The sequence below is a fragment of the Suncus etruscus genome, chromosome 10 (genome assembly GCF_024139225.1).
Source record: "Suncus etruscus isolate mSunEtr1 chromosome 10, mSunEtr1.pri.cur, whole genome shotgun sequence".
Classification (NCBI taxonomy): domain Eukaryota; kingdom Metazoa; phylum Chordata; class Mammalia; order Eulipotyphla; family Soricidae; genus Suncus; species Suncus etruscus.
Window position 1 is genome coordinate 97,837,929 of NC_064857.1, and position 24,467 is coordinate 97,862,395.

Consider the following 24,467-nt stretch of genomic DNA (forward strand, 5'->3'; position numbering starts at 1 on the left):
TGAAGTTAATTTTAATATATGGTTTGTGGTATCCTGAAATTGTGGGGGGTAAGTTGTACTGGTTTGTCTTTCAGTTTTTCAACAGTTAAAATTAAATTTGTGATAATAAAGTTGATTTAAAAATATAGAATGTGAGGGCGACCTGGCTGCGACATCTGTCACCGCATTGATCACCAGGGTTGATTTGGCTGATCTGGCTGGCTAGGCAGGTGTCTCATTCCTCCCTCACCACTCCATGTGCGTCTCTCCCTAAGCTGTACAATCGGTTGAAGAGGAGGGTATATGAGTAGCTGTGCTCCCCTGCTAGAACCTCCAAATAAGCTCTCAAGAATATAAAATAAAGGCCAAAGTGATGGCACAGTGGTAGGGCATTTGGTCCCCCAAGCCAGCCAGGAGCTATTTCTAAGGGCTGAGCCAGGAGTAACCCCTGCACATTGTCAAGTTTGGCAACAAAACAAAACAAACAAACAAAAAAAAGAATATAAAATAAGAATATTCTCAGGCCCCAGTATTTCCTGTCTTAAGACTTTTTTTTTTCCGCTGTATATTAGACAGCCACCCAAAGGCATCTGAATCTGTGTTAATCATTCTTTTTCATTCTTTATCTTTCGCACATATAAATTGCACACTAAAGTGGGTATTTCACCATTGTTAACTTATTTATTTTTGTTGGAGAGGGCACAACCAACTGTGCTCAGCACTTACTCCCGATTTTGAGCTCAGATCATTCCTGGCTCTCCTAGGAAAATCATCTCTTCTAGTGTTTTTTTGATTCAGGATGCTGTTTATATATTTTTACAGTCTTAATTTATTAAACCATCTGATGCTAGGCTTTTCTAAGTCAGTCTGTTATTGGTTTATTGAGTTTTTTCTTTTGTACTATATATAGATATATATATGTACTATTTATACTATTATATATTTACTTTTCCTTTTATTTAAACACCATGGTTGTAAAATTTTCATAATTGGGTTTCAGTCTCACAATGGACACTACCCTTCACTATCGCACATTTCCCACCACCAATGTCCCCAGTTTATTTTCCTTGGCCACCTTCGCCTTCCTCTTGAGCAGTCCCCCCATCCTTTTTTCCCCTCTTTTAGATACTCTGGCTTACACTATTGTTAATGAAGGGGGTTTTAATAATTTTTAGAATTTCTGTAGGTTTCATTGTGTTAGCTCCTCTTTTATTTTTGACTTTAGTACATTGAATCCACTCTTTGTATTTTTTCCCTCAGTCAATCTACTTAAATGTTTGTTAATGTTGTTGATATTTTCTTTGAATCAACTTTGATTGTTGTTGATTTTGTGTATGTTTGTGCTAGAGACCAGACCTTACTAGGCATGTGCTCTGTCACTGAGCCACATCTCTGCCCTTGCTTTTGTTTATTTTTAATATATATTCTCTACTCTCAATTCCATTTCTTTAGTCATCTACTCATTTTTTTCTTTTTAGTTTGGGTGAATTTTATTGATTTTTCCAGTTTCCTTAGATGGAAAGTCAGGTTATTGATTTTGAATCTTTTTAACATCAGCATTCGCTGGTATAAATGCCCCTCTAAACATTGATTTAGCTACAACTCCTAATTTTGGGAATTATCCTTATTCAGCTCAAAGGTTTTTCTGATTTTATTTGTTAATTCTTATTTGACCCATTTATTTTTTTTTTAGGAGTGTGTTATTTCATTTCCATATATTTTTAAGGTATCAAATGTCATGCTATTGGTTTCCAATTAACTAAATGTAGTTATAACTACTGTACAAATTTACTTCTTTTAAGTTCATTGAAATATTTTTTATGGTCTATTCTAGAGAATATACTCGAGGAAAAAGTGAATCTTGCTTCTATTAGACTAGTCTGTAGCTGTCTGCCAAGTCTTGTTGGTTTTAGGTGTTGCATAGTCCTTACGTTTCCTTGTTGCTCTTTTGCCTTTTTTTCCCATAATTTCCAGTGATGAATATTGAAATCTCTAGATATTGCTGACTTTCATTTCTTCCTTTATTTTAATCTCCTTTATTAATTTTGGGGCTCTGATATAGGCATATTTGTTCATAATGTTTTTTTTTTCTTCTTTACAAGTGGTCCTTTTTTAAAACAGAGTAGTTTGTCTGGTGTAACCATTTTATTTTGGTGGGAGTCATCCACACCTGGCTGTATTTAAGGATCTTCTAGCTCTGTGTTCAGGGACTCACTTCTGGGGGTGTTCAAGTGAGCTGGAGTTGTCTGCATGCAGAGCAAGCACCTTCACCCCTGTAAAATCACCCCACACTCCATGTCTCCAATCCCAGGTGAATGAATATGAAGCAGAGTCGCACATGAAATAATCCAGACCAGGCTGAGGGTGAAATACTTGTAATCTGGCAATATTCTACCTTATCTGGTGAGCAAGCTGCCTGCCAGAACTAATTTTATTGAGTACAGAGACCACCCCCAGGTAGGGAAATAAGGACTGATAGCTCAGGCTGTCCTGAGCCAGTCCCACCCAGGTTTACTTGTAAGACAATCTCTGTGGGTAAAACCAAGGTGTAAACAAATAGATACAAAGGAACAAGGGATGATCTTTGTTTTGGGAAAAATAAGGTGTAACCTTACAACCCCTGTATTCTATCTCTCTCTCTCAGGCTTCTCCAGTTAACTGTTTTTGTTTTATCTAAATCTTTTAAGTTGTGTCTGATACCATTATAGCCACTTAGCTTTATTTAGGTTTTGCTTTGTTTTGTCTTTTGGGCCATGCCTGACAGTGCCAAGAGGCTACTACTTCTAGTTGTTTTAGGCCAGGGAATCATTTCGGAGTGCTCAGGAGAGCGGAGTCCACTCAGTTTGAAGACTAAAGAGGGATTTCTGCCATGTGAAGGATGTGCTCAGCCTGTTGAATTAACTGCTTGGACTTTTTTGGTTGTTTCTGGGTTACTGTGTATATGATCTTATGATCTATTCTATAATTTTATTTTTAACAAATTTGTGTCTGTGAATTTAAAGCATGTCAACAATAGAAAAAAATTGTTGGGCTGGAGTGATAGCACAGAGGGTAGAGTGTTTGCCTGATACACAGTCTACTCGGGTTCAATCCCTGACATGCCATATGGTCCCCTGTGCCCACCAGGAGTGATTCCTGAGCACAGAGCCAGGAGTAATCCCTGAGGGACACCAGGTGGTATGGCCCAAAAACCAAAAGAGGAAAAAGAATGTGTTGGAAAGTTTTTATTTTTCAATTTTTTTGTTTGTTTTAGGGCCATATCAGGCAGTGCTCACGAGTTATTCCTGGCTCTGTGCTCAAAAATTACTCCTGGCAGGCTCAGGGACCATATGGGATGCTGGGGATCGAACCCAGGTTGGCAAACACCCTACCTGCTCTGCTATCACTCCAACCCTTTGTTTTTCAAATTTATGCTTTCAACATACCTTTTAATTATAGCTTATTATCCATTTAATGTAATTAGTGATAATGCAGATGCAAATTATAGGTTTATTTGATTCCTCATGACTGACTTCAGGTTAGGCATTATTGAAAAGACAAATTATATCTTCAATTATTACATCAGATGTTATCTTGTCAATTTATTTTATTGATAATGTTAGCTTTTTTGTTTGGTTTGGTTTGGTTTTGGTTTTTGGGTCACACCTAGTGGAGCTCAAGGGTTACTCCTGGCTCTGTGATCAGAAATTGCTCCTGGCAAGTTCGGCAGACCACATGGGATGCCAGGAATCAAACCAGGCTCTATCCAGTGTTGGCTGCATGGAAGGCAAATAGCCTACCACTGTGCTATCACTCTACTCCAATAATGTTAGCTTTGATTATTGGTTTAAGTAGTATAGGTTAATATAAAAGATAGCTTTTATTTCATTTGTCATTAATAAGTAATCTATAACAAAGTACTTTGAGAACCAGAGAGAGCTCAAAGGGCTAAAAGCACATGCCTTGCATATAGGAAGCCTGGCTTTGACAATATTGTCCCCTCAGCTCTGCCAGGTGTGTCCAAAAATCAAATACAAAAATAAAAAGTTCTTTGGAATTGTCTAAATAGTCCTCTGCTTAATAGCTTAAACCTTTCCCTTAATAGCTTAATTTTTAATCATTAATTTGTTTAAATCTTTCCCAAAACATATTTTCCAATTCACTAAATGTTCTTCTCACCTTATTTGAACACCCAGCTTCATTTTCTGGTATAGTTGTGGTGGGATCTGATGACATGTTATAACATAGTTGAATCTTGAACACATTTTTCTGCCTGAATAAGCCAGACACAAATCACAAATATTGTGTGATCCATTTAAATAAGGTTCCTAGTATAGCCAGATTCATGGAGATAAAATTGGCAGCAGTGGTTATCATGGCCTCAGGGAAGACAATGGGCATTTATTGTTTAATGATAGAGTATCAGTTTAGGATGATGTAAAGGTTCTATAGATGGATATTGGGGTAATGGTATGAAATAATTTTAAGTATACTTCATGACTCTAAATCAGGGGTGGGGAACACGCGGCTCCTGGCCAAAGTGATTGCAGCTCTTTGCCTCTTGTCATCATTTTGTATACTGTGGCTCTTTGCCAAGTTTGGATTTTGTTGTGCTGCTTCTGAGGAGGGACCTCTGAGGAGAGATCTTCGAGCGCGTAGTCCGTCTCCCATCCTCGGAAACAACTGCACAGGCCAGCGATCAGGGGGACCCATGTGTCACATGTTGTGTCACATAATTATTAAAATGATATGCTTTTGTGTGAGTGTTTGTCTGTTTTGGCAAGTCACTGTGTGGTGTGGCTCTCTGACTCTCACATTTTAAAATTTTGGCCCTTTTTGTCAAACTTGTTCACTACCCCTGCTCTAAATAATAGTATGATCAACATTATGAAAATGATAAGTTTTATGTTTATTTTGTCATGATAAAAATAATCTTTTTTTTTTTTTTTTGGTTTTTCGGGCCACACCCATTTGATGGTCAGGGATTACTCCCAGCTGAGCGCTCAGAAATTGCCCCTGGCTTGGGGGACCATATAGGACACTGGGGGATGGAACCGCGGTCCTTCCTTGGTTAGCGCTTGCAAGGCAGACACCTTACCTCTAGTGCCACCTCGCCGGCCCCGATAAAAATATTAATAGCTTCTTAATATAATAGCATATAAGATACTAAGCTTTATTTATCTATTACTAGAATGCTCATTTGTATAGTTTGGTGGTTTTCTTACAGATAAAATAATGGCAAATTGTGTATGCATGGTCTCAGTTGTAAAATTATTAAAGAAAATATATATAACTCCAGTTCTTGACATCCTAGTTCCAAATTAACTTCCAAATTAACTATATTATCTATATATTCCAAATTAACTATTAACTATATATTCCAAATTAACTATATTGCCTTTCCTACAGTGTTTTATTTGAGGAAAAGTTAAATCTGATAATTAATATGTATTTACATAAACTTCTTTATATAATATAGGTGCATTTTACTTTTCTTAAATAATTCACTTTAGGGGCCTATGAGATAGATGTGTTGGAGTACATGCATTGCATACATGAAGCACTGATTTTAATTCCAATTATTTAATTTTAATTAATAAATTTAATTTATTTTCCCCATTCCTGCACCAAACCACCATGGCCCTGGTAGCTAATACCACTAGAAATTTATGTTTATGAATAGCTAGCTTTTTTTTTTTTTTTAGTCTCAGTATAGTACAAAAGTGGAACAAATAAAATATAACAAGTTTGCTGGATAGTATGGATGGAGAAGTCATAGGAAAAGAGGTGAATGCTGTCTTTTCAAATAATCATAAAGTAAAATAGAACATGCTTCCCCATCTTTTCCCTTTGTTGTTGACATTGAAACATCCAGGGGCAGTGTCTTGGCTGTGGTGTGGCAACAGGGATTCAAAATACAGTGTTATTGATCTCATTGGTCATTCCCAGTTGTGTTGGGGAAAACACAACTCCAGTTGTACTGGAGATTAAAACTAGAACTCCCATATGCTGAGTATACATGCACTCTTGGTCTTTGTACCTCTCGACTTGATAATTATGGTAAGTATGAATCTGAAGTTCATTTTGGTTTTATAGAACCTCAGTTCTGTACATGCTTATTAAAATGATAAAACTAACATCAACTTTTTAAAAATTTAATTTTTTGAGACCATTGTGAAATACAAGTCCTTCATAGGTTGGATTTCAAGCATAGTGACAGTGAATTAGGGCCATTGCAACATCAACGTTGACCTCCCTTTGCCAAAGTTCCCAGGATGCATCCCATACCTACCCTTAGTCCCCTGGCCTGACAGTGTAACAGGTCCATTTTAAGTTTAGATTGTTACAGTTTGGGTCTCTTGATTCTATTGTCATTGACTTTGGTTTGGATATCTAGTTCTTTCTTTTTTTTTTAGTTCTGACTTTTTTTTTCTCAGCCAGTGTACCTGAGGTCATGTGGATCCTGGGCCCCACCCTCACACACTCATATTCTCTCTCTCTCTCTCTCTCTTTTCTCAATTTGTAGAAAAACACAGAAATATGAGGTAAAATAAAATAATTCATGTCCCAAGGTTCTATGAAAAAGGCAGGAGCTCCTATCTGGAAGATACAAATAGAATTCTTAAGAGGGGGGGTGGCAAGTTTGTTTGTTTGTTTTTGCAAAACAGTACAGTAAACTTTGGGGAAATTAGAAAAGAATACCCTTGGCCTAAAAGAAAATACAAGTTGTCTCTACCCATGAAGCATCCTGATGTAAGACTGACTACAGGCACGGGACATACTAATTGTCCAGCCTTGAGTTGTATTTTCATGGACCCAGGAAAAGTTCTACTCAATTGCAGTTGTTACAGTGAGGCTTCTGTTTTTAGACACCTTAGTTTTTGCACAAACCCTATGTTGTAGCTGGGATGTCATGAAGCATCTTCTGATTTCATCTTACCTTTAAGTGGTAAGGCCAGGAAATCTGCCCTGAAAATATTTTGTTGCTGTTTTCTAGTCATCAGGGTGCCGTATAATTCCATCCTAGAACAAATCAGTGTTAGAGCAGCATTAGGGCCTCCCCAGGGGGAAGTTTGATTTCTGGTACTGGGGCACAAAACCAGACCAGTTCCAAGGTTTGGGGCAGAATGGTCAAAAAAATAAATAACATCGACTTTTAATGTGGATTACTTTTTAATTTCACATGGGTAATGTTTTGGTTGGATATTCTACATGTGTAAGCACTTGATTAGTGTAAATGAAATACTTTTTGATGCCTGACCTAGCCAAACTAGAGTATGACTAAATTTGAAAATAATGCATGCATCTACACATGCAGAAATTATTTTTTTCTTTCAAGTTAGTCTTCACAAGTTGGCAGAGAATTTATAGACGCCTCAACAGTGATCTTAATCAGTCCCAGCCATGGGACTTAAATGTTTGTAAAAATATGAAGATCTGTTAAATATTAAGTAAACGGATACTTTAAATTTTGATTTGGGATTGTATTTCCTCTCATCAGGAGGAAATAATCAGCTCACAAAGGAAGAAGTTAATAGACCATAATGTCAGGGGGGTAACTTGCTCCACCACTGTGGTGTAAAATAGAATAGTTGGTAATAGAGGTAACACAACGGTTAAGATCTTGCCTTGCATTGGTCAGACCAGGTTTGAGATACACACCACATATGTTTGACTGACTGAGCAAGCACTGTATCATAAACAGGAGTAATCCCAAGAGGACTATAAATAAGTAGTAGGCTAAAAGGAAGTTTTCATGTTGAAGTAAAAATAAAGGGAAAGATACACAGAGGATTAAATATTTGAACACCATTTTGAGGGATATAGATTGTATACTTGGGGATTGTCTCTAAAAATATTAATATAGATTATGGTCAAAAAACTTTTTTTTGGTTTTTGGGCCACACCCAGTGACACTCAGGGTTACTCCTGGCTATGTGCTCAGAAATTGCTCCTGGCTTGGGGGACCATATGGGATGCTGGGGGATCGAACCGCAGTTCGTCCTAGGTTAGTGCATGCAAGGTAGATGCCCTACTGCTTACACCATTGATCCGGCCCCCAGAAAACTTTTTATTCAAGGATTCATACAGTGAATATATTCAGCTTTGTAGGCTGTCTGTCTCTGTCTCAATGATGCCACTACCTTTGTTACATCCTGAAACCACAGACAACATGGAATTAAATATGCGCCCTTGTAGTATAATACACCCTTGTATACAAAATAGGAAGCAAAGCAAATTTAACCATACACCACGGTGTGCTGACTCATCTACTATGGCAAAGAATCTTTAATTGCCTTATGTACTTTGGTATTTTTAAATGCTACATTTTCCATGTACAAATGACCAACATTGTTTTTAGTTACTTCACGGAAGCCAAGGGAAGATGAAAAAGACGGCCAGGCCTATAAGTTTGTGTCCCGATCTGAGATGGAAGCAGACATTAAAGCTGGGAAATACTTGGAACATGGGGAATATGAAGGAAATCTCTATGGAACCAAGATCGATTCTATTCTTGAAGTTGTCCAAACTGGACGAACGTGCATTTTGGATGTCAACCCACAAGTAAGTTATGTGTTGTCCCCAGTTACTTTAGAATTTTACTTCCTGTGTAGTTCGTTTTGTTTGAGAGTATGAAATGGCTCTTTCCCTCTATTATATATAGTTGGGAGAAAATTTGATTATGTCTCTACAGCTAGTTAAATAAATCTCTGATTAGTTGTCCAACAGAGGCTTAGACAGAAGAAGAAATTTGGTTAGTTAACTTTAGTTTTTCTTTACTTCTTCAAGTAATGTATAGAATTTAAACAAGGCTGCAACATAAAGAATAGTTCAAAGTTACAACCTTTTCCCACCCAACACACACACTTATTTCATTTTTATTTCATATCTCATTGTTCCCTTCTCATCCCTCTATTCTCACCCCAAATTCACCTACTTATTGGAGATAAATATTAATGATAAATGACATTAATTCTACTCTCGATGAGTTATAGTAAAACTGACATCAATGACAGAATAATAGATATAAATATTAATGATAGCCTACATTATGATTAACATTAATAGTATTGTATCTCTTAAACTTTACATACAAATACATGTAGGTAAAGTATAATGGGTTTTATTTTTCTTTTTTATTTAAGTCGGAAATATGCATTAACTTTTTTCATAGAACAGTGTGTTTTGTTGTTGAAGGGGTAACCTTCAATGCTGGGGGGCAGCATTTCTTGAAAATGTTTTATGTCATTTTTTATAAAACTTGCTTTGGTTCTTTACAATTGCCACATAATATCTTAATATGCATATTAATTTATGTCACCATTTTCATTGAAAAACTGACCTTATTTTTTACTTTTACAATATTCATAATACTCTATAATTAACATAACATTTACATTGTCATGATGCTTTTTGAATCATTAAGATTAATACTTTAGCCCATTTCAATGGATCAGAGACTTAAGACAGATCAAAACAAAATTAATCATGGGTTCTAAAGGCAAGAAGGGAGCAAGTACTCTACCTTAATTTGCAGGAAGAGGGCAGATGGTTTTTGGCTGCATTGGATTTGGTTTAATCTAAAGGGCAGCATAGCTCACGTTTGGATCCAATGAATTTATTTATAATCACTTTTTACAAAGGCCTTGAAAGTGCTGAGGACATCTGAGTTCATGCCCTACGTTGTGTTTATTGCTGCTCCGGAGCTGGAGACGTTACGTGCCATGCACAAGGCTGTGGTGGATGCTGGCATCACCACCAAGCTTTTGACGGTAAGCTGTTCTTTCTAAGGAAGATGATGATTTCTCTCTTCAAATGTTTCCTCCACTGTGCCCTGTCATGCATATGAAGTAAGCATCTTATAATAAGATATTAGAGAATAAGAATTAATTCCCTAGATGTAACTAGGGTTTGGAACAATTTTGCTTTTAATTAAAAATCACTGTTCACTTTATTTTAAAACATAACTTTACTCCCCTGTGTTAGTGAAATGGACCAGAACGCATATTAAATCAACCCTTTGATTTTATTAATGAGGAAACTGGGCCTCAAGAATTATTTTGATGGGGGCCAAGAGCTCTGAGGGGAAGCTGCCAGCAATTTTCTGCCAATCAAGCTGGTGGTTCAGTGCTCAAGGATGTAATATTGTTCAGGCCCTGAGGTTCTGGGGCCCTCCAGGGGGTTCTTTGGGGACCATGTGGTTCCAAGGATCCAACTTGGGTCAGGCACATGCTGATCTTGCATTCTAACCCTTGCACTATCTTCCGGCTCCCAAAGACCATTAACAAGCATGTTCATCATATGATTGAGTGATACATATCTGAGTATTTGGTTCCAATAATGTTGACATTTTTGCTTATAGGGTTCGTAGTTACTGCCCCTCTAGAACACTGACGTGCCTGTGACCCTCCACAGTGTCCTGCTGTCCTGCTGTCACTTTTAGTCTGTTTCTTCCCCTTAAACCACAAACAGAGGCTTTGGTTCTTTGTTTCTATTAAATGCTTTCTCTTTTTCTTCCTCTATATCCATAGTATCAATAAACACAAAAGTGGGTATGGAGCAGTAGTAGGTAGGGCACCTGCCTAGCTCTTGGCCAACAAAGATTTAATATCTGACACCACATCTGGGTGTGATCATCCAGGGATGATCCCTAAGTGCAGAGCCAGAAGTAAGTCTGAAGCACTACTGAATGTGACTCAAAACCCAAAAATAAAACAACAAAATAAACATTAAATGGGTAAAAATGAACTCCTATGACCCCATCCCCTGGCTCTATAACGTGTGATTTTTGTCATATCTCTCCTTACTTATTACTAAATGTCAGTTATTTTTTGAGCTTTGTTCAGCGATTCAATTATTTGGAAATAGATTTTTTGTTTTGTTTTTAGTAATTGTATGTTTGAGGCAACTGTAATGAACTTATATTGAAACATCACAGTGAAATTCAGGATGTCAGTATTTTATTTCATCTCTTTGTAGAGATAATGTCCCAGCTTTCATAAATAAGGAGTATTGCTTGGCTACTCATTTGCTATATACACAGTAGTCTGAGAATGTGCCCTTTCACAACCACCTTCAGTATAATCTTCCCTACTGTTGTTTTAACCTTAGAAGTGGTGTGTTTTGGGGGCCAGAGAGATAACATGGAGGTAAGGCATTTGCCTTGCATGTAGAAAGACAGTGGTTCAAATTCCAGCATCCCATATGGTCCCACAAGGATTGATTTCTGAGCGTAGAGCCAGGAGTAACCCCTGAGCGCTGCCGGGTGTGACCCAAAAACCAAAAAAAAAAAAGAAGAGGTGTGTTTTATTGTCACTTGATTTCTACAGTCACTTCAGTTAGTTATTAAGCTTTTTGATATTGAAACTGTTCTCCTTTCAGAGAGTAGGCTCCTGTTGAACTTGTCTTCTGAGTCTTTGATGATTTTTTTTTTTTTTTTTTTTTTTGCTTCCTTGCATGACAAACTGTCCTTGGCCCAAACCTGGTACAGACTTTTGAAAGTGATGGTTCCTTCTAATGGGAAAGGATTTTTAAGAACATTATGGAAACTAAGGATATACATTTAACTTAGCTGGTCATTGCTTCTAAGCCTTTTGGTGGCCATAAGTAGAAATTTTATTTTTCTTTTTAGAAAACATGTCGTTAATTCAGTGTAATATTTTTAGTTCAAATTTTACATTAAATTTATTCTTTTGTCTTTTTTCTTATGTTAAATTTTTTTTGAAAAAATTGTAATTAAGGCCCCATGGTTTACAGAGTTGTTCATAGTAGAATTGTTGGAAACATATACTATTCCACCACCATGTGGTCCCACCAACAGTGTTCCAGTCACATCATCAATATCACTAGCTTCCTTCTCTCTCCTGGGCTGTTCCTTTAGCAGGCATATAATGAATTTATTTCATATTGCTTGTTCCAGCAAAACTTAAAGGAAGGGCAACTGAAATTATCAGAAGAGAAATCAATGAAAGTTCATATATGATCATTGCCAAATGGCTAACTAATATAAATAAGACATTAATAATAATTCATTACTAAAAATCTATAAAATCCCTTAGCTAGCTAGGAATAAACTTTTTTTTGGGGGGGGGTCTTTGGTTTTTGGGCCACACCTGGTGATGATGCTCAGGGGTTATTCCTGGCTGTGTACTCAGAAATTGCTCTTGGCTTGGGGGACCATATGGGAGGCCAGGGGATCGAACCGTAGTCTGTCCTAGGTCAGCTGCATGCAAGGCAAATGCCCTACCACTTGGCCACCACTTCAGCCCCAAACATATCTTTCTTAATGTAGTAGGGCCAACCATATGCCACATCAGTAAGGGCCATACTCAGTGATACACACTGGAAAATTTTCCTTGTCTTTTATGAAGCTCTTTAAATGCTTCTTGTAAAACTGGTTTCAAAGCTATGAATCCCCTAAGCTGTTTCCTGCCCATGAAGTTCTGTATTGTTCCTTCAAACCTGAGTGATAATCTAGCTGGATAGATGATTCTCCGTTGAGTTGTTCGTTTCATTGAGTTTTTGTACTCTATCCTTTCATGCACTTCTGCCTCAGAGTCTCATTGGGTAGATCTGCAGTACAGCTTATGGGCTTTCCTTTGTATATAAGTTCCTTTTTTGGTCGTGCTTTATTCAGTATTCTGTCTCTATATTTGGATGTTGTCATTCTGGATATTATATATCTTGGGAGTTTTCCTAGTTGGGCCTATTTTGCTGGGACCATATGGGCCTCTTGGAACTCACTGACTGTATTTCTTAACGTTGGGAAATTCTTATCTGTGATTCTTTAGCTATCACATCTGCCTTCCTATACTTCATGGACTGGTGATCCTTATGCTGTCCTTCTTAAGTTCATATTATAGCTCTCTGGTATGCTATTCATTTTTGCTTGGTTTTGTTTTGGGGTCACACCTGGCTGTCCTGAAGGATTACTCCTGGCTCTACAATCAGGAATTATGCCTGGCATTGTTCAGGGACCATATGGGATTCTGGAAATCAAACCTGGGTTAGCTACAAGCAAGAAAAACATCCTACCCACTGTACTATCTCATTTCTTTTCAGACAATTTTTCACCTTCTGCTGTTTCTTAAGTGGTTTTCTCCTCATCTTGGAACTCCTTGATCTTTGGCTCAGCTTCTGTTATTCTGCTATTGAGCACTTCTGTCAAGTTGGGGTTTTATTATAATTGTTTTAATTTTTTCATTTTTACTTTGTTTTAGAGCCACACCCAGCTGTGCTTATAGCTTACTCCCAGCTCTGTGCTCAAGGATCACTCCTGGCGGGGCTTTGGGATCATATAGGATGCTGGGGATTAAACCTAAGTTAGCTGTGTGTATGTATGTATGTATGTGTATATATATACATATATATATACACACATATGTATATTCCTACTGTACCATAGCTCTGTCCCCTCCATTTTTACTCTTACTGTTTTTGTGCTTTGTTAATCTATTTTTTAAGCTTAGTGAGCATTCTCCTCATGGTGTCACTAAAGACATTAACTGGTGTTATTTGTTTTCAGTGATAGTTTTTGCTCACTGAGCTTGATGTGCTTCTTTCTAGGTGTTTTCCCCATAGTTTTCCTACTGTTCTGTGGTTCCCAGGGAAGTTGCTGAGGGATTAAGTGGGGTTGCTTTCTCTCCTCTCCCTGTTTTCACCAAATGACAGGAAAAGTAACTGAGCAGCATTATAAGTTGTTGAATAGTTATATCATGTGGGCATGTGCTTCAGGAGCTGTAATGTGGGCCAGTGGTGTGGTGTGAGGCAGACCTCACCTGGGATGGTGGACAGCAAGCTGAAGTTCAGGATATGTGCTGTGGGCCCAATTCCTTCAAGAATGCCCTTTTGGGGCCGGAGCAGTGGCGCAATTGGTAAGGTGTCTACCTTGCACACACTAGCCTAGGACAGACAGTGGTTCGATCCCCTGGCGTCCCATATGGTCCCCCAAGCCAGGAACAATTTCTGAGTGCATAGCCAGGAGTAACCCCTGAGTGTCTTTTCTGATTAGTTCTTTCTCTTCACTTGTCACACCCAGCTCATCTGCCTTTCCTGATTATTTTATCACTGAACTTTATTTTTAGTATCTAGTTACTTCTATCTTCATCATTATCCAGAGATGGTTTTGCCATTGCATCTCAGTCCTCTCTCTGCTCTCCTATTTATGTGCTACCTCCAGCACTTCATCTGCTTTGTCCATAGTTTAACATGTTGAGCTCATTTCTTTGCTAGATTATGCACCATTTTTTCCTCTGCTTGATACTCACATACTCATTTTCTCCTACAGTCTCAATTTAAGTGGCATTTTCTCAGTGTCTTCTTGCCTCCTGTGTTAGATCTTGTGCAGTTCCTTCCTCAGTCTTATTTTTTAGCACTTACTACTGTCTGAAAGGTTTTTTGTTTGCTCTTTTGCTTCTCCACAAGAGGTTCTAAGTCCTTTATCTCGTTCATTGTTTACCCTCAGATTATGAAATAATGTAATAGAAACTCCGTATTCCTAAAACTTACAGAAGTACTATGACACTTAACACACTTGCAACTTAATGAAAAGTTTTACTTACCTGTGTAGAATTCATTGTTTATTTTCTTTATAATTTCTAAGCAAGTAGGTGTGCTTTTTGAAATATAAACAACACTAAATTAGAAGTATGTGGGGAATTTTTGAGGTGGCATGTAAAGTTTGTCTTTAAAATACATTTCTGGGGCCGGAGAGATAGCACAGCGGTAGGGCGTTTGCCTTGCACTTGGCCAACCCAGGATAGCTGGTGGTTTGATTTCCGGCATCCCATATGGTCTCCTGAGCCTGCCAGGGGTGATTTCTGAGCACAGAACCAGAAGTAACCCCTGAGCACTGCTCGATGTGACCACAAAACCAATATACATATATATATATATATGTATATATGTATATATATGTATGTATGTATATATACATATATATATATATATTTCTAAGATTTTTCTTAGAGAAAGGCAGCAAATTTGGCTTTTAGCTTTAGTAACCACTACAAATTGGATACCATAATTTATAGACCATAAAATAAAAGGTTTTCTGATTTTTTTTCTAAAGATGGACTAGAAAACACTCAAATGTGATCATTTTTATTACTTCCAATTTCACCCTGATATTGTCAGCAGTCTTCTATTAGGAGTCTTACTATTACTAAGCTGATACAGTATACTCATAATTGCAAATGTAATGCACTTGGAAAGACTAGCTATGGCCAGATGGTAATAACTTTTGTAATCTCCTATATAAATTATTTTGGGGGGTTAATATTAGAATTATAATAAATATCTGAAGTGCTGACTGAGCAAGTAGATATCACATTATACTATAAACATTTTTTCTGAAACTTTCAACAGGACTCTGACTTGAAGAAAACAGTGGATGAAAGTGCACGGATTCAGAGAGCATATAACCACTATTTTGATCTGATCATTACAAACGACAATCTAGACAAAGCCTTTGAGAAACTGCAAATTGCCATAGAGAAACTGAGACTGGAGCCACAGTGGGTCCCAATCAGCTGGGTTTACTGATGATTCCATAAGGTTACCAATTAAAATAAAACTTTCACAAGGTGACTGTGACAAATTAGCCTTCTACTGAAAACATACATGCACAGATAGAAGAAGAAATTTGCCAAGTTCAGGCATTTTTATTGTGTAGATTAAAATACCAGTACACTTTTGAATTTTTATATAAAATGTGGTTGGAAGGTATAATCTAATATATAATTTATCTTGATTTTTCTAACTTTTTATGGATAATCTTTCTATTCATATCCCATAAAAGAAATGCGTTGAAGCATTTTGTATATGTTTTGATTTAGTACACTGCTTTTTCTCATCAAGAGAACTTTCGAATCATCCACTTTGGTGTTGGTCTCACATTTTCACTGTGATAATGAATACTTGAAATAGTTTTGTAAAACTATCATTTAGTTCAGTATTTCATGAAGGAAGTTACTTATTAGGAGAAAATAGCTATTGGCCTTCTTTCCTAATATATTTTCTTACAAAAGCAGAATCTTATGTCAGTGCTGTAGTTAGTTAGTCAGCTGCCATCCAGATCTGACATCAGATGTCTGCTCAGTGCTACGTAGTTTCATTAGTTCAGAGATGTGTGGCTCTCCATTCTAATTTGTACAGATTTATTGATTTTCCCCCTTCAGTTCTATCTTGAGGGGGATAAAAATGAAGAGCAATACCTTGCACTCTCTCATTCGTTGCAGTGACAGGCTAATGTTAAGTTAATGTCTACACAGCAAATAAGGCAGTGCTGGCTGAGCGAGTGCCTTAACCTGTAAAATCTTGCAGCAAAGTGGCACTTAAAAGTTAATTTATTTTCACTTGCAAAAATTGAACTGGCAAAATGATCCTTCTACTCTAGTTTTTTTAATTAGGAATAAAGTCAACAGCTGTATCACGCCTCTGCAAATCTCTTTTTTGAAGAAAACACAAATGCTTCAGAGCTTCCATTGCATTTAGGATTTCTGTGAACAACCAGTATGTTTTTGAAACCAGTATGTTATCTGTTTTTTACATTTTTGTTAGGATATGAATTCTGTTTGGTGTTTAGTGGTTGGAAAATAGTTCTTCTCTTTCAGGTGAATTAATTTATAACAGATTTTTAAACCTCAGTTGGATCACTGACTTCCTTTAGGATTATTGAATGATATGAAGTCTCTCTAAATCTTAATTTGTAGGACCTGGAGCAATAGTACAGTAGGCAAACCAAATTTTAAAAAATTTCTCCCACTCCATGTGGTTCCCTGAGCCCCTGAATACAGATTCAGGAGTGAGTCCTGAGCACTGTTGGATGTGACCCTCAACCAAAACAAACCTAACATAATCTATGATTACAATATATAATGTAATGCTGCTCATTAAACTAAGTTAGCTGCATTTTATATTGTTGCTAAATTTTCACATAAGCATTGTTCATAAATAAAGTATTGGGTGCTTACATACTGGTGAACATTTTTGGCCATGAGAACCAGACAACTATTTGCTAAATTTGATTTTCTTTCACCAATGTGGTTGCTTGAAATACCAGCAGGAGTGCTTAAAGGCATTAAGAGGTAGATACACGATGTTTTTCACAATGAAATTTTAAAATTGCTGTGTTGTTAGGATTGGAAAATTAGTATTTTTTTCAATTCCAAAATTTCATATGCAGAACACCAATTTGTGGTATCTTAGAATAGGAAATTGGTGATAAAATAAGGTCATGCTCTTTTAATAGCTCACTTTTAATTTAATAGCCCACTTTCAAACCATATATATATTTATACCAAATTCTTGACTTCTCAAAGCAACACCAATCAAAGCACAGTATCAAGGTGATGTCATACGCTAGTGTTTAAACTCATGATAAATACTTTTAAATTTCATTCCCACACTCGAGTTGCATTGCAAGACTGAGTATGCTTTAATGCTGCTGTGTGGAGCCTATTTGAATTGCTTTGCATTGTTTGAGTAGCACAAGTTTATCCACAAAATATTTCAGTCATCTTGACATAGGAGAGATTTTGCACATCATATATTTTTTTAGCCTTATTGTATGGTCATTATTTAGAAAATAGTCTACATTGTTCAAGGAATTATTTTTATGATGAAATGTACTCATGGCTGATTATATAAGAAGAAATAATGTCGTTCAGTTCAGTGTATTTCTGTCTCAGTGCCAGAACTGAATAGAATCAATGTAGAAAAGTTCATTGTATCTCAGTCAAGAATCATTGAACTTGATGAGCTGGAGATACAGTACAGGAATTAAGACCTTGCTTTGCATGAGGCCAACTCCGGTTCTATCACTGATACCACTTGTAGTCCTCAGCGCCACCAGAATCCCCTTCGCTTTGCTGGGTGTGACTCTAAACCCACCCTCAAAGGAACCACTGAACTTGAAGTTGTATTTGCATCTGCAGGAACCAGCAAGTTTTGCTGGAGCAAGGAATACCTGAGGCCACAGAACTCTTCTTCATAAACAGTGAGAGAGTAGTTGTGGCCAAGGACATCTGAAATGCTCTTGTGGGAATTATCTAAATTAGCTTTACCAAAGAAAACATGAGTTTTGAGAAACATGATGTGCCAATACATTAATGTTACCTGAGGATTCCTTGTGGAAGGGTGAGTATACATTGTCGGCATTCAGTGCATGGTTACCTACAGTTAAATAGTACATTCAACATTTTATTCACACCTGGTGCCCACTGGATAAGACAGTTAACCATAAGAATGTATTTGATAATGCTAGAAGTTTATTAATGATGCCTTGATTATGCAGTTTCCATTTATTTGATTGGGGGGCCATTTTTAATTATACAGTTATCAAACAGATTCCTAAAACAAAAGTCATATCATAAACCTAGCGACCACAGTAATAGTATCTTGGACCTAGATTCTAGAAGCCAGTAAGTTTGTTGATGACAGCTATATTGAAAATTTTTCTTTAAAAGAAAAAATTGGTTATTAACACATCTAGAAAACAGTGCCAATAGCAATAAACGACAATAGAGAGGCTTTGTAGAATGCCAGATACTGCTTGGATCGTAAATTCCATTAACAAAGATAAGTGCTTTCAAAATTACATAAATTGGTACCTTTTATATATGTATGACAACATGTCATGATTGGAGTTGATTTTTAATATAGTTATGGCATTTATTATGAATTGGTAAACTAAAGTTTGATGTTTTAAAAATTGGTTCAAAATAATAATCTACTAACATACTTTTACAAGTTCTGAGACAATACACTTCTTGCCAAGAATCACAAACATTGCCAATAATTTTGTAGTAATGAATCTTTATAAGTATGAAAGAAAGCAATCCTTAAGTTTTATGTACATAGGTAGGTCATTTTTGAAAAATGTTTGAGTCACCATGTATGTGTGTATATATGTAAGATTTTCCCTAAATACATAAATAAAACTATATTCATCCATGTATTTATAACTATTTTCTTCAATTCTTTTAATTGCTTTGAAATAACTAGGCATTCTGAAATTTTACAGTGTTTTTGAAAAGGTTCTAGTTTTGCTTTGAGCCAGATACTGATCTTTTTTTATGAAAAATATATGAGAAATTATGCTCAAAAATTACCATTATAACTTAATTTGGGGGGGGGCCACACCCATTGACGCTCAGGGGTTACTCCTGGCTATGTGCTCAGAAATCGCTCCTAGCTTGGAGAGATCATATGGGGTGTCATTGGTTGTGGCCAAAAAAAAACCCAAAAAACAAATAAACAAAAAAATAGATATTTAGTATTAGACAGATGTGTTTTATTTGTAGGTAGAACATTATAATATTCAGAGATTATCACAGATTGGTCCAGTTAGATGGCTCAGGGTCTAATGCAGTTGTGAGATTAAATTTTCATGCAGGAGTCTCACATTAACATCTTGTCCCCCAGACATCACCAAGAGCAAACCCCAAGCACTGCTGGGTATAGAACAAAAAGGGAAAAAAATAGCTATTAAAAGATGTACAAGATTTCAGGTTAACTTTACTGTTTCTCTTAAATACTAATCATCTTTGAAGAAAGCTTATAATGCCATTTAGTTTTACCAGACAAAATAGTTTTTTCACCAACTCCTCCCCTCGTTTAACAAAGAAATCTGAGGCCGGAGAGATAGCATGGAGGCAGGGCATTTGCCTTGCATGCAGAAGGACGGTAGTTCGAGTCCCGGCATCCCATATGGTCCCCGAGCCTGCCATGAGCGATTTCTGAACATAGAGCCAGGAGGAACCCCTGAGCGCTGCCGGGTGTGACCCAAAAACAAAAAAAATAAAAAACAAGGAAATCTTACTACTTGTTCACTCTGTACTCAGTGTCTCTCAAAAACAAGATCAAGGGGCCGGAGAGATAGCATAGAGGTAAGCCAGGAGTGATTTCTGAGCTCTGTGAGTGTGACACAAAAAACAACAACAAAAACAGAAAAACAAGATCAAGGAAAGAATTTGAGAGACAAGGAAAACTAAAACAGAATTAAAGAGCCATAAAGAAAACAGGAGGTAAGGTGCTTTTGCATGTGGCCAATCTGGCTTTGACCACCCCCCCCAGGACCCCCAAATGGTCCCCTGAGCATTACATCTTCCAACCCGAAAAGTCCAAAGGTGGGGGCCCTTTGGAAGCACAGCCCTTCAGGGGGTACAGCTCCACCCCTTCTGCCTGGGATGGTACCTGCCTGGTGAGTTGGGGAAGCTAATTCCTCGGAAGGTAGGTGCTCAGGAACTTCTTCCCAAGCTGGTTTCCAGAATTCCACTTTTTGTATCTCAGAAATTCTGAGTCCATTTTGTTCCATATAGTTCCTTCTTCCATCTTAAACTAGCTATTGGTTTTCTCCTGCAGTAACAAAATGCCACAAAAATAGCAGCTCAAGACAAAAACTTTTATCTATTCCTAAATTTCTGAAAACCAGCAAAGGTTACATGGGTCTCTAAAATTAAGGTGCACTCTCAGGTCCTGCCCCATCTCTTGGTCTTTGTTTGGGGCCACACCTGAGTGATCTTAGGGCTTACTCCTGACTCTGTTCCCAGGGAACTATGTGCAGTGTCAGGGATCTGATGACACCAGGGTAGGGCAAATCTGGAGTCTGGAATGAAAAACTGCAGGTTGCTAGATGGCTTCTTCTCCATGTGGTTATAGGTCATGACTCCCTGCCTCTGGCTTTTCTCTGTTCTCTGAACTGTTCCCCAAGTGCCAGCTCAATGTTGCTCAGGCCTCAACCTGCATTTTCTGTGGCCAGGCCTCACAAGCACTAATGTCCTTAAAACACGGAGCTAGCCAAGGGCAAGAGAGTACTCCACTATGCATTTGCCTTGTATGCAGCAGACCCGAGTTGGATCTCCCAGTACCCCAGGTGGTCCCCCGAGCCTGCAAGATGCAAAGATGCAGGCTTGGGGGACCATATGGGATGCCGGGATTCGAACCACCGTCCTTCTGCATGCAAGTCAAACGCCTTACCTCCATGCTATCTCCGGCCCCTTGATCTTGTTTTTGAGAGGCACTGAATACAGAGTAAAGATTCAAAGAGCATCACTGGGTTTAACCCAAAGCAAGCCAGACAGTTCATGCTAATCTGTGTATGACTGTAATCTTAAAAACATACAGTCCTGGGGTTGGAGCAGTAGTGCGAAGTGCTAAGGCATTTGTCTTGCCAGCGCTAGCCTAGGACGGACCATGGTTTGATCCCCCCGGCATCCCATGTGGTCCCCCAAGCCAGGAGCTATTTCTGAGTATATAGCCAGGAGTAAGCCCTGAGCGTCACCGGGTGTGGCCCAAAGAAACAAACAAAAAAAAACATATAGTACGTTTCTTGATATGCAAAGTATCATAGTCCAACATTCCAAGAACACATTTGATATTAGTCAAAGCCTCACGGGACTGTCAGTGTCACTTGTTGCATTCATTTATGATAGACAAGTGGCCCTCATAACTAGAAACATCAGTGTTGGATGAATGTTCTGTGCTAGAAAAGAGCATTGAGTTTTCTTTTTTGAAATCATAGCATTTTATTGAGGATCTTCAGGAGAGGGTTGAAAGCCCGTGTCCTCAGACTGTCAGGTTCTCTGTAGCCGTACAAATGCAGAAAGTTTATTGAGTGTCTTCTAGGTGACCTGTACTACTACATTGTATTTACAAATGATGTAAGAAGTATGGTTCTTAGGCTGCAAGTTGGTTGCATCTCCCTTATCTTGCTTAGCACAGCCTAGGCAAGGGAGCTGAGAGTTTCCCCAGCCACCATAAGGTATGACACAGTAACTAAGGAAATAAAATAGCTGATTCTTGTCCTTCAGCAATAATATGGGATCATTTAAAACTATTTATTGACAAGGATTCCAGTGAACCCAAACTTTCCAGAGGCCCATGTCTCCTTTCCTCTGGCCTGTCTACCTCCACATCCCTGTAGGTCCAGGAGTACCTTTAGTATCATAAAATTGTCATGTCCCATAGTGTTCCCTCCTCCTTTCCCTGGGCTGAGATGATGGGGGGGCTTGCCCATTAGTTGCAGGTTTTACTGAAAAATCTCACACTTTATGGCTGCAGTGTGATAGGGGCCACACTCTTGTGGCATTGAGGGGCCCTCAGGAAGTGCTAAGACGGTGCTCTGTGGGCAGTGTCAAGAGCCATACCTCCTCTCCGAGCTATTCCCTCCCCCTCCCAGGGCCCATTGTAAGAACAGTTCATGAGAGCAACTGGCAGCTTTGGGCTGCTGTGCAGATGGCCAGGCACTGTGTTCTGGCTGATACACCCAAACTCTGGTACTTGCAGTAATGACATGTTTCTTTCCCTGAGGACAGTTTACTTGTGCTGGAAATGACCCTGAGCACAGGGCCAGGGGTACCCCCTGAGCACCAAAAAGGAGGGGAAAATCCCACCCCAGTCTAAACTCTTCTCCTCTCTGTCCTCTCTCCCTCTCTCATCCTTCTCCCTCCCATCCCAAAGTCTTTCTCTCCAGTTGGGTTGCTGGTGACACTGAGCATTCCCCACAGACTGTTGTACATTTCCATCTATTCTACTTTGTTTTGTTTTGGGGGCCACACCCACTGATGCTCAGGGGTTACTCCTGGCTATGCGCTCAGAAATCACTCCTGGCTTGGGAGACCATATGGCATCAGGGGATTGAACTGTGGTCTGTCCTAGGCTAGCACTGACAAGGCATATGCCTTACCTCTCTGTGCCATCACTCCAGCCTGGACTATTCTACTTTTTACACAGACAACTCCATTTGCTGTCGACAGTGTGTTTATTCGTATTTTAGATCAGAAGGCTTATTACTGGGCAGTTTATATATAAGGTATTTGTTTGGTATGGTGTTGCATCCAGAGTTTCATGTTTTGTCCTTTTTCCCCCATAAACAAACATTTATATTAGGGTATCACATTTTTTAATACAAGTAATGTAAGGTTATTTGTGTCATTTCTTAAGATTCATTTGAATAAGCAGATGATATTGAGGGAAAAGACATCCCTGTCCTAAGTGACATGTTTCTTCCCAACAGCTGTTCTTACTACTCATCCTTCCTGCTCCTAAAAATAAGGTAAATTCTAGCAAAACGCCTTACTTTTTTTGCTGAGGGAAAGCAGAAGTGATTTCAGGCCTTATGCAGAAATTAGCAGCGCAGTCAGGGCCAGTAGTGAGACAGTCCAGAATATTTATAAGAGCAGGATGTGAAAATGGGATATGAAGCAAAATATACAGTTCAGATTTTCATTTGATACAATATTTAAGCTCTTGCAAATTAAACAGCCTGTCTTCATGAAACCAGCAATGTTCAAGAATTCGTGTGGTCATCAGAGAATGATAGCACCAAAACACACCTAGCTAGATGCCCTGCTAGGAATATACTAAAGGCACAGAGAGCTTGTTTTTAAGTTCTGATATCGTGCAAGGTACATCCTAAACCTCACCTTCAAGGAAGAGAAATTGCCTTGAATGACATTCATGATTTAAAATGAGTGTCTGGAACACAGTGTCAGACTCTTTTGTCTTTGTAAAATTGAAAGAGAGAAAGAGGAAAATACATAAAAAGTGATAGCTAGACTCAATTTTTCCTGCAGGTAACAAGAGAAATGTGATTATACACTCCTTAGGTTTCTTAGACTTCCAATTCTTCAGGTACTAGATTTGATCCTGAGAGACCAGCACAGGAGGCTGCTTTTGAAAGAGTTTATACAATACCTAGGGACCAAACTTAAGATAAGTGACAGTGCAGAATCACCATTTTATAAACTGCGTGAGTAAGTTAGTTTTATTCACCACCTTTTAACATGCATCTGACCTAAGCCCCAAAATATTACTTTGATGAAAAAAAGAAAACCAGACTGGGCCAACAGTGTATACTTATAATTGCCAAATGACGTTACTCTTGAGGTCTCCCCAATGCACAGAGTCCATTCAAGCTTATACAGAGAATTAGTGGGAAAATAAGAGGCTCCTGACAGCTGCTGGCTTTCACGGTTGTCTGCAGCCTCTCCAGGTCGATGTTCACATAGGTGAACAGCCGCTGCACAATCCCAAATTTTTCTGTGTCTGTCAGTGGTGCCAAGACTGGATCTTTGAGGTCAGACACTCCATTCTCAGACAGGGCTAGAAGCTGAAAAGACAGTGAGAAAGATTCTCTTAAGAAGATCACATAAGGGGGCCAGAGAAATAGCATGGAGGTAAGGTGTTTGCCTTGCATGCAGAAGGACGGTGGTTCGAATACCGGCATCCCATTTGATCCCCGAGTCTGCCAGGAGTGATTTCTGAGTGTAGAGCCAGGAGTAACACCTGATCAATGCTGGGTGTGACCCAAAAACCTATATGGGCATAAGGAAGGATCAGCAATACGGCTTAGGTGATAGAGCACATGTCTCCATGTATTTGGCTCTGAGTTTGATCCCAATACTACAAGGACTCCCCGAAAAATAGTTCCAAAAAATCCACTTAGTTGATAGTAATGCATGTCAAAGTAATTATGGAAAACCCAAATTAAGTTGTGTTTATTTCAC

At 38.3% G+C, this 24,467-nt stretch overlaps 2 protein-coding genes and 1 long non-coding RNA gene across 4 annotated transcripts in view; 1 reads left to right on the top strand and 2 right to left on the bottom strand.

Annotated features, from left to right (window-relative positions):
- Positions 1 to 18,923, top strand: part of PALS2 (protein associated with LIN7 2, MAGUK p55 family member) — a 110,544-nt gene extending 91,621 nt beyond the window's left edge. For both annotated transcript variants that reach the window (XM_049781445.1, XM_049781446.1), the window contains 3 exons: positions 8,321 to 8,523; positions 9,603 to 9,731; positions 15,325 to 18,923. In XM_049781445.1, the coding sequence (XP_049637402.1) occupies positions 8,321 to 8,523; positions 9,603 to 9,731; positions 15,325 to 15,501 (509 nt within the window). In that variant the 3' untranslated portion in view covers positions 15,502 to 18,923. The remainder of the gene's footprint in view (positions 1 to 8,320; positions 8,524 to 9,602; positions 9,732 to 15,324) is intronic.
- LOC126020055 (uncharacterized) overlaps positions 1 to 24,467 on the bottom strand; it is a 1,004,964-nt gene that overhangs the window by 659,126 nt on the left and 321,371 nt on the right. The window lies entirely within an intron of this gene.
- The window catches only part of GSDME (gasdermin E), a 46,874-nt gene continuing 46,212 nt past the window's right edge, over positions 23,806 to 24,467 (bottom strand). The window contains exon 10 of the mRNA XM_049781451.1: positions 23,806 to 24,070. Coding sequence (XP_049637408.1) covers positions 23,837 to 24,070 — 234 coding nt within the window. The 3' untranslated portion in view covers positions 23,806 to 23,836. The remainder of the gene's footprint in view (positions 24,071 to 24,467) is intronic.